The following is a 17,190-nucleotide window of genomic DNA, read 5'->3' as shown; positions in this document are numbered from 1 at the left end:
AGCAAAATACAGATATCCAACAATTCCAATCCGTGGTTGTCAAAATTCAGATTTATTATTCACAAATGTAACCTGTGCTCCAGTCATGGGATGAGAAGAAACCAGTTCCTGTTCCCAACTTCCCGTTTGGTTTTCTTAGTGCTGGAAATACAGTCGTGAGCCACCCCACCTGGCCCCCTCTGGTTTTCTACTAGGACTCTGGTAGGCTAATAATAAAGATGAAGAATGCCTAGGGGCTGACTCAAGGATAAGTATTTAGAATCGGCAGAACCAGGTTTTTTGCAGAAGGTACTTGATATTCCTTAATTAAGAGATTAGGCCTGGCATGGTGGCTCACGCCTATAATTCCAGCACTTTGGGAGGCCAAACTCCTGATTTCAGGAGTTTGAGACCAGTCGGACCAACATAATGAAACCCTGTATCTACTAAAAATACAAAAATTAGCCAGGTATGGTGGTGAGCACTGGTAATCCCAGCTACTTGGGAGGCTGAGGCAGGAGAATCACTTGAACCCAGGAAGTAGAAGTTGCAGTGAGTGATTGCACTCAAGCGGATGACAGAGCAAGGCTCTGTCTAAAAATAAAAAAGAGATTAAACCCCTTTCACACTCATTTCACACCAAGATTGAGCCAGCAAGAAGGCAGATAGTTAAGTCCAATTTCCTAGGAATGAGAAATGAAAAGCCAAAGCAACAAGTAGGCACTGTAAAATGGTTTGTTTTTTTAATGGCAGGTCAAATATCCTGAAACATACATGTATTTTGATAGTCTTCTTATCCCAGTTGAGTTCAAATATTGAAGAAACACACACAAGCTAAGAGAATTCAATATTGTTCCAAGGCACTTACTGAATCTCTGACTAGATGAAAACAAGAACAATGAGGATGAACGATTAGACCGTATATAATATAAAAATAACTTTTTGCTTACAATTTACAAAATGTATTATTATTACAATCTTTGATCTCTGATAACCTGCAAGGCTGGCTGCATGAATCCAGCAATTTTAAAATTCAGAAACTATTTTCTAAAACTCCAGGGCAAATAATTTACAAATAAAGTACACAAAGATTTAGACCATGCAGAAATTTCTTACATCTTCTGTTAATAATATTTTATGATTGCAACTTTATCAAATTATATACCTACTTGCCCTGTACATATACAAAATAATGCATACAAGATAAAACAGAAAAAGAATAGTCCTTAAACTCAATATATCATAAAAGTATTACTATATTAACATGTCTACAAGCAGCGTGTAACAGGATTAAGAGACATTAAGGCAATAATACTTGAAGTTTCAAAATAAACCATATGTAATACTTTTTCCTATAAGGCAGGTAGATGGTCCCAGCAAAAAATATTAAGGTAACGATCTACACTGCTGTTAGTCCCACATATTAAAGATGGAATACAATAAATCTGGCTTTCAGTGGCACTTAAATTTTCCAGTATAATTTAAAGTGTCTTTTAGCTCCCTGAATCATGTCCATTCTGAAGGTGGATCTCTTGGTCCTTTGGGTTTTCCACAGCGATTACCAAAACCTATAGTGAAAACACCACAATAACTAGTCAGTGTTCAAATTTACTTTTAAACTACTAAAAACCATGTCCACAGACATTCTCATTTTCTGGAAAATATAAATTTCCACAAGGGAATTTAGAATTTAAACCAAACAAAACTTTGTAAATGCGAAACAATTGTAAATTTATTTGGGGTAACTAAAAATAATTGCTTCTTTTAAACATCTTACGCTAAAAAAAAAACAACCAATTTTATCACGATGTAAGAAAAACATCTAAGATAATCTAGTCTTTCCAACACAAAAGATTTGTTATGTACCGCAGTTTTTTATATTGGTTTTTAATCTCAATGTGAAATAAAATTAAGTATTTCATTTATTTCATGATTAGTCCAAGCAACTTTAGAAAATCATACATTTTATTCTTGGCAAGTGTCATTTCACAATGGCAAATGAGCTTTTCTCATTCTTGCCAGTGTTAACTACTTAAAGTTTAAACAAGTTACCAATATCTGTGGAATCTGTCGGACTTTCCAATATTTGTTCTCTCTTGTCACTGAAAGTAGGTGGACGTTCTATACCCATCTCTGAGTGAATACCCCCCACTGGATGATCTAAAATGCAACACAAAGACTTTGTTGATCACTACCCTTTGTAGCATCATATAGAGAACGTCTTAATTTTTTAAATGTTGAGAATGCACGAAAAGAGAAAATTTTATCTACTTGGCACCATCATTTTATAGATCAAGATCAATATAAATACAAGTGTAGTAAGCACAGGAAGTCATGTTAGGTATTATTGTGGTCATATAGAAATCTGCAGTGAGTACTTCTGCAATGTGAAGATTCTCATCATTCTTATTTCATAAATCTAGGTCTTGACATATTATATTCCTTAAGGTAGCTATACTATATGCGTATGTTCTAAGGGAATAATTGCAACGGAAATGCCTTTGTATAGAAATCAACAACGTCAGGGTTAACTAATGAACTATTTCTACCCCAAAATAATTACTTTTAAAGTTTTATGTTGTTTAGATTGCAGTTTATTCTTTAATTACCAATGTTTAAGACTAGTAACAAAAGAAATTAACTACTATAATTCATTCATTCTTTCACAATCTTGATCACATACCCCATACTTCAGTAAGGAACCTTACTGGAAACTTGGAATACAAGTAAAATAATAGATGATCCCCATCCTCAAGATGCTTACAGTCTAGAATGGAGCCCACAAACTTCTTAAAGAAAATAAAGCTAGAGAACAACAAACTAGAAAATAAGTAGTTTAGGCCTTGCAAGCCACATAAGATCACTGTCATATTCTTCTTTGCTTTTCTTAGTTTCATTGTTTTTCTTTTTTTATTTTTTTTTTAGAGTCAGGGTTTCACCATGTTGGTCAGGCTGGTCTCGAATTCCTGGCCTTGTCATCCACCCACTTCAGCCTCCCAAAGTGTTAGGATTACAGGAGTGAGCCACCATGCCCAGCTCATTGTTTTTCTTTTTAAACAACTCATTAAAAACATAAAAGCTATTTGTTTAGCTCAAGGTTATAACAAACATTAGGCCTGTAGGCTATACAATGCCAAACCCTGGTCTAAGAGGAGACACAGAGAGATACATTAATTATCATATTATCTAAGTTTTTAAATAAAAGTATGCATAATGTGCAACAGAGACAAAGAGGAGAGGTAGCTATATGAGACTAGTGGTGGTGAGATACTCAGGGCCATGTTCTAGGAGGAAATGATGATCCTGGTCTAAAGGCCTCTAATTTCTCAGTTAGGTAAAGGTCATCTAAGAGTGAGATGGATTCCAATTCAGGCTGGCTTGGCTCTAAAGCTTCTGCTATTTTCTTGTTTTGAGGCAGAGGCTTGCTCTGTTGCCCAGGCTGGAGTGCAGTGGCACAATCTTGGCTCACTGCAGCCTCCGCCTCCCAGGTTCAAGTGATTCTCCTGCCTCAGCCTCTGGAGCAGCTGGGATTACAGGTGTACACCACCACGGCTGGCTAATTTTTGTATTTTTAGTAAAGATGGGATTTCACCATGTTGGCCAGGCTGGTCTCAACCTCCTGACCTCAAGTGATCCATCTGTCTTGGCCTCCCAAAGTGCTAGGATTATAGGTGCAGGCCACTACATCCGGCCCTGCTATTTTCATTATAAAAAATTATAGAAAGTAATAGCAATTATAAGATGGAACAGACTCATTAGGCCAATATTCAGAGTATAATATTGAGAGAGAAGAACTGCAGCAAAATGGAGGGTAGGGGCAGACACAACAGGTGAACTGAAAACACTGTATAGGCTGGGATGTTTGATGAGTTACTTATATGGTCACTGACTTTAATAACAACTTGATTTATTTTAGTATGATATGACAGTAAAAGGAATATGGCAGAAAAAAATTAAAACTGGGCATTATAACATTGGTTTGGGCTATATAATTTTACTAGTCCTCACAAATAAATGTAAAAGTACTAAAAGGATGATTCCTAAAACAATAGATTTCTATAGTGCCAATTCCATCATGTAGGTAAACTTTGGGCTTTTATTTAAGTCAGGATCTAGCTTCTAGGTGTTTTAAAAACAAACAACAAAAAACAGGAAAATATTTTTTAAAAATCTCTTTCCCATTAGCCTGCAACTATTGATAATAAATTCTCCCTTGATTTTCCAGATCGATAATACTGTCTGGTGGTAGAAATTAATTTGGAAAGAATTATAGTACAATATTAAGCTTCTAGAAGAATTGTCTTAGACATTTTCACATATAGAAATAACTAAATACCATGAACTATGAGGCATGTTATTTTGTAGAAATTAACCTATAAAATCTATAGTAAAAAGGAAAAAAAATTCTAACAACTTACCACATTTCTCATTTTCAGGGGTTATCAAGCCCTATGAGGAAGACATTTAATACCTATTACAATACATTCATTTTACATAAAAATAATAAAAAGCTGGATCTGTTATGGGTATATATCCCAATAAATCAAGGCCTATCATTTTCAGCATCAGAGGAAAAGCAAACAATTTTAAAATTTTAAAATGCTATGCTGTTTCTACTTGGAGTAAATGTTTCTCAATGAGCACTGAAAAAGCATGAGCTACTACATGAACACATAGCTATATTTTGCCAGCCACTATTATTGATTACATCATTATTGTATTTTATGTGTCAATTAAACTACATCACATCTTAAAATCTAATATGGCCGAGGCGGGTGGATCACAAGGTCAAGAGATGGAGACCATCCTGGTCAACATGGTGAAACCCCATCTCCACTAAAAATACAAAAATTAGCTGGGCATGGTGGCACGTGCCTGTAATCCCAGCTACTCAGGAGGCTGAGGCAGGAGAATTGCCTGAACCCAGGAGGCAGAGGTTGCGGTGAGCCGAGATCGCGCCATTGCACTCCAGCCTGGGTAACAAGAGCGAAACTCCATCTCAAAAAAAAAAAAAAAAAAAAAAAAAAAAAAAAAAAAAAAAAAAAAAATCTAATACGATTTGATTTCATGTAGCCCAATTTCAGAGATACTAAAATATGGGAGAACATATTAAAAGTACTAATGTTAATAAAAAATGATGATCTCCCATGGACAAATTTGTTGTTGTTGAGACAGGGTCTCATTCTGTCACTCAGCCTGGAGTGCAGTAGTGTGATCATGGCTCACTGCAGCCTCGACCTCTGGGGCCCAAGCAATCCTCCCACCTCTGCCTCCCAAGAAGCTGGGACCACAGACATGCGCCACCATGCCTGGCTAATTTTAAAAATTTTTATAGAGATAAGGTCTCCCTATATTGCCCAGGATGGTCTTGAACTCCTGGACTCAAGTGATCCTTCCATTTGGCCTCTCAAAGTGCTGCGATTACAGGTGTGAGCCACCCTGCCAGGCCCTCGAAACATTTAATTGCCAAAACGTTTCTCAAATGTCAAAGAAATGCCAGGTGGCCAGAAAAAACACAAAAGAAATGACTAGGTGCCTAGTGTTATAATGGGAAGCATGTAAAAATGTAAGAAGGTATTAGGACCCTGAAAACAGTAACTCTTGTTTCATTAATAACTTCAAAATTATTTGAAACATGACATAATTTACAAATTTCAAAAACGGCTTGAGAAAACAATACTTTAAAGTGATGGATGTGTGTAGATCATGTTATCCTTTAAAAAAATTTCAGATCCTACCTTATATATGGGTTTTTCATCTGAAATCTTAACCTAAGAAATGCTGGCCAAAAATTATAAACTATATTTAATAATCTTAAGATGACAGCTATTTCAACAAGTGCAAGACAAGGAAAGAGTAAAAATGTTAAGCTATAACTGTTCCAATTCCAAAAGGACTCACTTCAGGCTTTTTTTGTTCAGCTCGTTCCTGACTTTGAAGTTCACTCCATTCAGATCTTACAGGTGTATCTGAGAAAAATGAAATCTTATCATTATTAACATCTTTAATTTTTGAAATGTCTTTGAACTAAAGTAATATAAAAAATAGATCCTAAAGATTTTAGAAACTATCACTTCCACAAAAATTTTGTAGTTTCTGGGTAAGCATATTTCTGAAGTTTCTTTAAAAAAAATTGTAATTTCTGTTAATTCAAGAAAATTCCTTTATGTTTCCTTCCTTCAAGACCTAACTAAATTCAGTCATCAGAGTTTATTATAATCTATAGATAATGTGACAGACTTAGACAAATGAGGTAAACTGCTTTATGGTTTCCAACATTCTTTATAGTTGTTGTTGAGACAGGGTCTCACTCTGTTGACCAGGTGCCATCTCGGCTCACTGTAACTTCAACCTTCAGGCAATTTTCCCATCTCAGCCTCTTGAGTAGCTGGGGCTATAGGTGCACACCACCTCGCCTGGCTGGTTTTTGATTTTGTACAGACAGGGTTTGCAACGTTGCCCACGCTGGTCTTTAACTCCTAGGGCAATGTGGAACAAAGATCCACCTGCCTTAACCTCCCAAAGTGCTGGGACCACAGGCATAAGCCACTGTGGCTGGCTCTTCAACATTTATCTTAAAATCAGTTGAAATTCACTTCATGAGGCCAAGGCAGGTGGATTACTTAAAGTCAGGAGTTAAAGACCAGCCTGGCCAACATGGTAAGACCCTGTCTCTACCAAAAAATACAAAAAAAATTAGCCAGGAGTGACAGTGCTGCCTCTTAATCACAGTTACTCAGGTGGCTGATGCAGGAGAATAGCTTGGGCCCAGGAGGTGGAGGTTCCACTGAGCCAAGATCGTGTCTCAGCACTCCAGCCTGGGTGACAGGGTGGGACTCCATCTCACAAAATTAAAAAAAAAAAAAAAAAAAAATTAGTCAGAATTAGTATATTGGTAAAATGTAATTATATTAGACTAGTGAGCACCTCCACTGAGCATGAGACACAATAAATACAATCAAGCTGTTTCTGTACTCTTTTTTTAGAGGAATAATAGGGTGAAGTACATTATCAAAATGTTGTGAAGTATGATCACTTTCTCCTAGGTCTGATATCCAGTGGTCTTTTTTTTTTTTTTTTTTTTTTTAAATTCCCCAGACAGGGTCTCACTTTGTTACCCAACTGGAGTGCAGTGCTGTGATCATGGCTCACCGCAGCCTCTAACTCCAGGGATCAAGCAATCCTTCTTCTTCAGCCTCCTGAGTAGCAAGGGCTACAGGCACATGCCACCATGCCTGGTTAGTGTTTTTTCTTTTAAGTTGGAGTTTTTGCTCTTGTAGACCAGGCTGGAGTACAATGGTGCAGTCTTGGCTCACTGCAACCTCTGCCTCCTGGGTTCAAGCAATTCTCCTGCCTCAGCCCCCCAAGCAGCTGGGATTACAGGTACCCACCACCATGACTAGCTAATTTTTTTATTTTTTGTAGAGATGAGATAGCACTATGTTGCCCAGGCTGGTCTCAAACTCTTGGGCTTAAGCAATCCTCACAGCTTGGACTCCCAAAGTGCTGAGATTACAAGTATGAGCCAATGTCCCCAGTCTACTTCAGTGGTCTTAGGTATCTTTCAGTTAACACCAATCTAGTGATGCCCACCCATACCCAACAGAAATGTTTACTTACCTAAACCCTTAAGGGAAGCAATTAATGAGTCCTTGTAAATAAGTGCTACTTTTAATCAATAAAAATACACCAGATTGCAAATACACTTATAATTGCATTTATAATTTTTACTTTTTTTCTGAGGCAGAGTTTTGCTCTTGTTGTCCACGCTAGAGTGCAATGACGCTATCTCAGCTCACTGCAACCTCTACCTCCTAAGTTCAAGAGAATCTCCTGCCTCAGCCTCCCGAGTAGCTGGGATTACAGGCATGTGCAACCATGTCCAGCTAATTTTGTATTTTCAGTAGAGACGGGGTTTCTCCATGTTGGTCAGGGTGGTCTTGAACTTTTGACCTCAGGTAATCCTCCCGCCTCGGCCTCCCAAACTGCTGGGATTACAGGCATGAGCCACCAAGCCCGGCCTTATAATTGCATTGATTGAGATGGAGTCTTGCTCTTCATCCAGGCTGGGGTACAATGGTGCGATATCAGCTCACTGCAACCTCGGTCTCCCAGGTTCAAGTGATTCTTGTGCCTCAGCCCCCTAAGTAGCTGAGATTACAGGCGCCTGCCACCACACCAAGGTAATTTTTGTATTTTTAATAGACATAGGGTTTCACCATGTTGGCCAGGCTGATCTCGAACTCCTGACCTCAGGTGATCCACCCACCTCAGCCTTCCAAAGTGCTGGGATTACAGGCTTGAGCAACCATGCCTGGCCTATAATTGTATTTAAATGAATTCTGATATCTAACATAAATGCAGTAATTTCTATAAATCTTAGCAAGTAAAAAATATTTAAAAGCATTTTTCACACAAGGAATTAAAAGCATGTCAGTATCAATTCACTTGATATTGAATTTAACTATGCAGCACAATAGCTAATAGATTAAAATCAGGCATGTTTTCCAGAGTTTACTATTAGAATATAAACTAAATGTAAAAGCAAAAGAGACACTCACTATGTTCACTTGCTAACAAAAAAGATTCAGGAGTTCTTTCAGGTAGGGGAGGAGGTGAATCTTCACTAACATCAACATCTAAATTAAACACACAAAATTTAGACAAATTATTAAACATTAACATGTCATCTAAACAGAATCAGAGAACTTTCTTGATATTCTAAAAATTCCTGTCACAAGTATCTAGATCAGTTTTTAAAAATGCAAAAAAAAAAAAAAAAAAGCAAGAAACCTTTTCCACTCAACTCATTATCAAAAATTATGATGCTTATTGAGCAATGATACTGCATACAGAAAACGACTCTCTCTCATGACTTTCCTGCCACTCTACAGACATCATTCAGTTTTCCAAGCCTGAAGGGAATCTTCAGTAGAGAAGTCAGCAGGCAAGTGATTTATCTACTGAGCTTACTGATGATACTTTTTGTTAAAAAAAGGAAAGCTTTGGTCATTTGAGTTATTAAACGCCTAAGCCAGTTTTTCCTAAATGTCATTTAATCGCTTAACACCTTTCATGATTTTTGCCATACTATGTACCATCTGTACTATTCACTTTTAAAATCTGACTCATTTTAAACTTAACTGTGTACCTCAGTTATGTCTTAAACAGCAATACTGAAATAACGTTTGAAATAGTAGTTATTTTTCCAATACAAATATATAGTTACTAAAGTTTAAAAAAATCTTCATTTATTTATTGCTAAAAATTTTGTGCACAGTGGCACATGGCTGTACTTTTGAGAATGCTGACCAAAGCTATATACAGGTTTTCACTAGTAAAGACAAAATTAGCTCTTGGAAAAGACAGTGCATTAAGTAAGCCTCATTGGTTAGCTTTATTATGGCTTAAGTTAAATGAGTGTATTTGATATCTGAGTTTTCACTGGAGGCACAGAAAGAAAATATGAGGATACAATTGTGTGTGTGAACTCTCAGGTTGGGGAGGGTGGGACAAAGAAAAGGAAATGTGACGGTCCTATATTATTTCGTCTTGCGCTTTGCCCATTGTTCTTAAATGAACACAGAGTTTTGCCATGATACTCTGCTATTTTGCCACACCTGATGGGCTATGCATAGGTCTTTTCAATTTTCAACACGCATGAGGTGAATATGATTGCTCTTGCCCCTCCTACATTTACTTAGCTGGAGACACAAGAAAATACAGCCTCTGGGTCCAGCTGAAACAAGGGTTCTGGTCCAATACTTGGTATGTTTACTAAGAGTACCAGAACTCTCTCTTGCCACTGAAGAACTATCTACCTTATCCAGTAGTGGTAGTCTGAGTCATCACCATATTTCTCCTTGCCCTCTTGTTACTAACAGCGCACAGTTAGTAACTACGAGATGGCTATTGGAAGGAAGTGACACATAATCTTGGCATTCGGGTACCATTTCATAAATGAACTAAACAAAAAGGACAGTTCAGCCCTTTTTCTATCAGTTATCTTTCAGAAACTCTGTGCTTTCTCTCTCATGACACTTCTCACCTTTAAAGACTTTTATTTTCTAAGTGTGGCCCTTGCTTTGCAAATGCATGTTTCTCCCTGGAACTCTGGATTGCCTTTCCTGTTACAAACTTCTGTTTTAGAGGTTATCCAACCAGAGACTACACGTTTTACATAGGCTTTTGCAAATCATACACTGTATGGGGACTTCTGTAGCTGAATTTGAGAAATCTTTCAGGAGGCCTAAGTCAAGACTGAAATCATAACTCAGGCAGAAACTTATGCAAAAGGTTATTTTAGGTATCAATACAAAATTATTCCATTACAGTCATGCACTACATAATAACGTTTTCATCAATAACAAGATTACATTAACAGTGGTCCTGTAAGATTATGATACCACATTTTTACTGTAACTTTTCTATGTTTAGATACACAAATACTTACCATTGTGTTACAATTGTTCAGTATGGTAACATGCTATAGAGGTTTGTAGCCTAGGAACAATATGCTACAACATATGGCCCAGATGTGTAGTACATTATACCATCTAGGTTTGTGTAAATACATTCTCTGACATTCACACAATGACAAAGTTGCCTAATGACATAGTTTTCTTAGAATATATCCCAGCCGGGTGCTGTGGCTCACACCTGTAATCCCAGCACTCTGGGAGGCCAAGGCAGGCACATCACCTGAGGTTAGGAGTTTGAGATCACCCTGGCCAACATGATGAAACCTCGTCTCTACTAAAAATAAAAAATTAGCTGGGCATGGTGGTGTGTGCCTGCAGTTCCAGCTACCTGGGAGGCTGAGTGAGGAGAATCGCTAGAATCTAGGAAGTGGAGGTTGCAGTGAGCCAAGACTGTGCCACTGCACTCCAGCCTGGGTGATAGAGCAAGACTTCCTCTGAAAAAAAAATCCCTGCCATTAAGAAATCCAATGTATGACTGTAATTCACTGACAAGTTCTAGGACCAAAAAAAAAAAAAAAAAAACAAAACCTCAAAACTCTAATTTTGGTGCCAGCAGTTCAATAAGATAATAATCTACAAAGGAAATAATTTATAAGGTAAGTAAATAATCTATAAAGTAAATAATCTGTATGGTAAATATTTGGCAACACATTAAAAACAGGACTTCTTGAAGGTATGCTGCAACAAAAAACATTTACACAAAGAAAAATCCTTAGTTAATATCAAACCAATAACATAGTTAAGGTAGAGTGGGGGAAAAAAAAAAACCAAAAATCACGTTTATAGTGGTTTTTGCTTTGAAATCCAAAATCAAATGAACAGAAGTGGGATGGCACATAGTTGGGTGTTTCCGTACAGCATATCTTACTCCATCTCGGCTCATTACAACTTTCACTTTCCAGGTTTCAAGCTATTCTCCTGCCTCAGCCTCCCAAGTAGCTGGGACTACAGGCGTGCACCAGCACACCCAGCTAATATTTTGTATTTTTAGTAGAGATGGGGTTTCACCGTGTTAGCCAGGATGGTCTCAATCTCCTGAACTCGTGATCCGCCTGCTTTGGCCTCCCAAAGTGCTGGGATTACAGACATGAGCCACAGGCCCAGATCTACTCTTTTTTTTGGAGACAGGGCCTCCCTCTGTTGCCCAGGCAGAGTGCAGTGATGCACTTATAGCTCACTGTAGCCTCAAGCTCCTAGCCTCAAGTGATCCCCCCATCTCAGCCACTTGACCACAAGAGTGCACCACCATGCCTGGCTAGTTTTTCATCATTTTGCAGAGATGAGGTGTCACTATGTCACCCAGGCTGGTCATGAACTCCTGGACTCAAGTGATCTTCCTGTAATCCCCAAAGTGCTGGGATTACAGGTGTGAGCCACCAACAGACTGGTCATGTGGCAGTTTTTTTTTTTTTTTTTGAGACAGAGTTTCGCTCTTGTTACCCAGGCTGGAGTGCAATGGCGCGATCTCGGCTCACCGCAACCTCTGTCTCCTGGGTTCAAGCAATTCTCCTGCCTCAGCCTCCCTATTAGCTGGGACTACAGGCGTGTGCCACCATGCCCAGCTAATTTTTGTATTTTTAGTAGAGACGGGGTTTCACCATGTTGACCAGGATGGTCTCGATCTCTTGACCTCGTGATCCACCTGTCTTGGCCTCCCAAAGTGCTGGGATTACAGGCGTGAGCCACCGTGTCTGGCCTGGCAGTAACTTTTAATGAGCATATTGTATCATGCATCCTTCTGGCCCTCACCAAATTCTATTTTCAGCGATGATTTTAAAAGAACAATAAAACCTCCTAGGTACAATACCACATGCTTGATATACTAAAAAAGCCCAAAAAGGAAATTTCTTATCTACATATTTTCTTACATAGTTATAGCTGGGCAGTTATATTTCAAACTCTGAAGTTGAGGAAGAAAAGACATTAGCAACTTAAAATTATGGTAAACTGGTAAAGTAATATCTATTATGCTAACCATTATCTTCTGAAGATCCTTCAAATAAAACAAAGACAAATCAAGTAAAGAGTATTCTGTAATTTAAGCAATTAGCTTAAGACTGTCATCTATTCTACCAAAAACACTCTCTCAGGTTAAAAAATACAGTATATGTGAGTTAGAGAAAGTAAAAGCACTACTGTATGGGTGGTATAATGGGTCAGAAACAAAAAATAATCTTTAAAGGCCAGGTGTGGTGGCTCACGCCTGTAATCCCAACACTTTGGGAGGCCAATACAGGCAGATCACTTGAAGCCAGAAGTTTGAGGCCACCCTGGCAAACATAATGAAATCTCGTCTCTACTAAAAACACAAAAAGTAGCCAGGAGTGGTGGCGTGCGCCTGTAAACCCAAGTTACTCAGGAGGTTGAGGTAGAAGGATTGTTTGAGCCCAGAAGGCGGAGGTTGCATGGAGCCAAGATCATGACACTGCACTCCAGCCTTGGTGACAGAGTGAGACTCCGTCTCAAAAAAACAAAACAAACAAAACAAAACCACCACCAACAAAATAATCTTTCAAGGTCACAGTACTTATTTTGCTTGCACATTGTAAATACCAGTATGTATGTGTCGCTATCAAAGAACACTGATGGTAAATGATCACTGATAATCACTATATCAATAAATAGCTTTCAAATTTATGTTTACTCTGAACTTTAGAGTCTGTTTAAGATGGCAGCCATCATTACTTTTAGCAGATCAAAGAGGAGGTTCAAGAAGCAATAATACACTTTGGGAATTGAGTGCATGTATTATCTTGAAATGCTAAGAGTGCTTAAAAAAGAGTGATTCATTAAATTATAGCTTTGATGACTAGCTATTTAGATAGCCCACTCACTACTGAATGAATTAAACTGCCCATATTCTATTGAGTAGTTTGCAGTATTATTCTTGAGTTAAACTCAGGGTTGGAAGCAGCCTTATTTGCAAGCATTTGTGAAATTAGTAAAAACAAACAAAAAAACCAAAAGGTAATCCATAGTTAAAGGGACAGCAAAAAGATGACTAAATATTTATGAGAAACATGGGTAACATTGTACTGCCAACCAAAACATTCTACAGTATTTCTGCCACTGTTATTTTAAGTAATTCTTCCCTACACTATTTCTAATTCTTCGATTAGATAAATTTTTGACCAATACAAAAACACTAAGACCTACAATACAGAAGAAATAAATTATCCAGTTATAACTACTAAAATATTTTAGAAACACAAAACCCAGTAATGTAATGTGATCAAATTGTTAACAATAAATTAAAAACTTGTATCAAAAAATTAATATCTAAGACAAATTTTGCTGTAGGTTCTATAGTATGGTATGAAATAAAAAATAATAAATTACTACAGCTAAAGTGATTAAAACAGTGACTGGCACAGAGTAAAGACAATTAAGTATTAGACACTGTATTATTACCTTTTTCAGCACCTGAATGTATTGTTCCTGCTATATCATGTCTAGCAATGGACATTGGCAATACTTTCCTAGTAGAAATGTTTTCAGTGCTAGTGGCAGCAGAAACTGTGGCACTTGCTGTTGAAATATTAGTTTTATTCTGGGTCACAGCACCATCAGAGTTTCTTTCATCTGAGTCCGAGTCATCAGAGTGAAGTGGATTAGTAAAACTGAGAGGTGTTCTGAAGAGAGGTGAAGTGTTATGATCCACAAGATCATGGGTTTCAACTCGTATTGTAGGACTTGGTGTTAAACTCACAGTTTTCATAGTTTGATAGTAGTTATCTGAGGAATTGCCTTCAGATAAATTAGGTATGGGTACGGCATTTTCAGGTCCATGAAATGACCACGTTGCATGTCCTTTTTCATCAAGAGGCAAACGGTCTGGCCTTGGAGGTGTGTCTGAATTCTGTGATTCTTCTGGTGGAGTAACTGGAACTTTGTTTGACTGTGTTGCACTGCAGTCCACACAAGAATTCTGAGAAATATCGACATTTAGATCTGAACTTAATTCCTGTTGTTTAGAGATTTTATCAGTTATACAAGGTGAAGCAGATTTAATTTTAATTGCATGTCCCCTATTCAAAAGAGTGTTCCCATCAAAACTTTTTGGTCCCTCTTGGAGAGGGACCTTCTTAATCTCAAAACTTAAATTTCGTTCCAATTTTTTATCTATTTGTTCAACTGTTGATTCACTTTTCCCTGGAAGGTCTGTTGATTTACTATAGTTCCTATTGAGGTCTGCTGAATGTTGTTCTGATGAAACCATATGCAACACTGGCTTTGGATGGTATCTATCATTATCCTGCCACACAGTAGTGACTGTTGGGAAAGCTGAAGGGGGAGAAGGTGTCAATATGGGTGGCACTGGATGAGGTTCTGGTGGCTGCAATATTTCTTCTTTAGCATCCCCTTCAACAAGGCAACTGAAAAACATTTAAAAAGAACATTTTAAGACTGTTAAACACGTTGATACATGAGAATTACATAGCTAAGAATAGTATATTAAGAGCTATTAGAATCTGGTTATTAATACAAATTGTAATTTTTCAGACTAAGAAAATTTAATGTTCATCAAGGTAATACACATATACTATTTAAAAAGTCAAATACAAGACTTTTAATAAAAATCATATTCCCCCTCCGCCCCACGGTCCTCCAGTTAGCCATAGGCATCCACTTTCAACTTTTTTTTACAGTTGCTTCTAAAATTTACCTCTGTATTTCAGACTATTTCAAAAGTTATTTCTTAATCTTTATTTCACACATTTTCTATTGACTTGCTACTGTGGAAGTGTCCTTCTTTTCCATCTTTCTAATACTGTTATAACGTAATTTTTTGTTGCCATGATTTTATGTCTTTTCTTCTATAATGTCTTGTTTTTCCCTAATGACTGCCTTGGGTTTCTGATGGCTTAGCTCTCTGTCAATCTTCAGTTACTCAGCTTTTCTTGTAACTTTCCTGCAAACTGGTATACCTCCTCTCAATAATAACAAGCACACCTGGTAACGAACAATACCACAGATATCCCTCTTAGTAACCTTTGGCCTCCTGCTCCAGTATGAACCACTGGTTCCCTAGTCTATCACAGAGCTAATGTTCTCCCTGGTTTCAGATTCTTCTGTTTCCCCAGGTCACATCTTCCTCTTTCTGGGTATACTCCTTTGTTTGGGTGGGTTATATCCTCTAGTCGCCTTTATTTTTTTCCTTAAAGAGATGGGGCCAGGCGCCGTGGCTCACGCCTTTAGTCCCAGCACTTTGGGAGGCCAAGGTGGGCAGAATGCTTTCGCTTAGGAGTTCAAGACCAGTCTGAGCAACATGGTAAAACCCCATCTCTACTAATAATACAAAAATTAGTCAGGTGAGGTGGTGTATGCCTGTAGTCCCAGCTACTTGGGAGGCTGAGGCAGGAGAACTGCTTGAGCCCAGGAGGTGGAGATGGCAATGAGCTGAGATCGCACCACTGCATTCCAGCCTGGGCAACAGAGAGACGCTGTCTCAAAAAAAAAAAAAAAAAAAAAAAAAAAGATGGGGGCTGGGCACAGTGGCTTACGTCTATAAATCCTACCACTTTGGGAGGCCAAGGCAGTTGGATTGCTTGAGCCCAGGGGTTCAAGACCAGCCTGGGCAATATGGCAAAACCTTGTGCCTTCAACAAATACAAAAAAATTAGCTGGGTGTGGCAGTGCGTGTGGAAGTGGGAGATCACCTGAGCCTGGGGGGGGTCGAGGCTGCAGTGAGCTGTGATCATGCTACTGTACTCCAGCCTGGGTGACAGAGTGAGATCCTGTCTAAAAAAAAAAAAAAAGAAAGATAGGGTTTACTATGTTGCCCAGGCTTTGCCGCTTTTTAAGAACTTTATATGAAGCAAACTTCTTGAGGGCTTGTATATCTGAGTTCTTTTGATTCTCTTTTTCCTTTTTAGACAGAGTCTCGTTCTGTTGCCCAGGCTGGAGTACAGTGGCACCATCTCAGCTCATTGCAACCTCCACCTCCTGGGTTCAAGCAATTCTCATGACTGAGCCTCCTGAGCAACTGGGACTACAGGCACATGCCACCATGCCTGGCTAATTTTTGTATTTTTAGTAGAGACGGGGTTTTGCAATGTTGGCCAGGCTGGTCTCAAACTCCTGGCCTCAAGTGGTCTTCCTGCCTTCCCTTCCCAAAGTGCTGGGATTACAGGGGTGAGTCGCTGGGCCCCACATCAGAGTTTTTGCTTTTTTTTTTCTTCAAGGTGATCAACCTTTTTATTATCCAACCAGAATTGGTGGTAATCACATGGTACACCAGGTTTCCCCTTAAAAGAGACTCTGAAGTTCAGATTCTCTAGACACACTCCCACAATAGGACATGGGAAGTTAAATGAGTATCTCCAGAATACTTAATAATGTCATATTAAAACAACAGCAATACTCCCACAAGATGTTCCTATATCTGTTTAAGTTTTACAAGTAGATTCTTTTTTTTTTTTTGAGACAGGGTCCTGGCTCTGCTATCCGGGCTAAAATATAGTAGCACAATCTCAGCTAACTGCAACCTCTGCCTCCAGGGCTCAAGCCATCCTCCCAGTTTAGCCTCCTAAGTAGCTGGGACTACAGGTGTGCACCCCAGACCTGGCTAAGTTTTGTATCTTTTGTAGAGATGTGGTTTTGCCATGTTCATGTTGACCAGGCTGATCTCAAACTCTTAAACTCAAGTAATCCACCTGCCATATCCTTCCAAAGAGCTGAGACTGCAGGTGTAAGCCACTGCACCTGGCCTGTAATAAGCAGGTTCTTA

General features: G+C 38.4%; 1 protein-coding gene across 10 annotated transcripts in view; it reads right to left on the bottom strand.

Moving 5' to 3' along the window:
- Window positions 1-700: 700 nt before the first annotated feature.
- The window catches only part of PTPN12 (protein tyrosine phosphatase non-receptor type 12), a 106,415-nt gene continuing 89,925 nt past the window's right edge, over window positions 701-17,190 (bottom strand). For 2 of the 10 annotated variants that reach the window (XM_032276410.1, XM_032276412.1), the window contains 6 exons: window positions 13,872-14,836; window positions 8,541-8,618; window positions 5,881-5,948; window positions 4,398-4,428; window positions 2,032-2,139; window positions 701-1,547 (listed from right to left, as the gene is read on the bottom strand). In XM_032276410.1, coding sequence (XP_032132301.1) covers window positions 1,486-1,547; window positions 2,032-2,139; window positions 4,398-4,428; window positions 5,881-5,948; window positions 8,541-8,618; window positions 13,872-14,836 — 1,312 coding nt within the window. In that variant the 3' untranslated portion in view covers window positions 701-1,485. The remainder of the gene's footprint in view (window positions 1,548-2,031; window positions 2,140-4,397; window positions 4,429-5,880; window positions 5,949-8,540; window positions 8,619-13,871; window positions 14,837-17,190) is intronic. The other 8 variants (XM_032276411.1, XR_004268373.1, XM_032276414.1 and 5 more) reach the window with 8 other exon arrangements.

Source organism: Sapajus apella, unplaced genomic scaffold (genome assembly GCF_009761245.1).
Source record: "Sapajus apella isolate SASKATOON/1434 unplaced genomic scaffold, GSC_monkey_1.0 scaffold7, whole genome shotgun sequence".
Lineage (NCBI taxonomy): Eukaryota > Metazoa > Chordata > Mammalia > Primates > Cebidae > Sapajus > Sapajus apella.
Note: the sequence above shows the minus strand (reverse complement) of the source record. Positions and strands in the feature narration are given on the sequence as shown.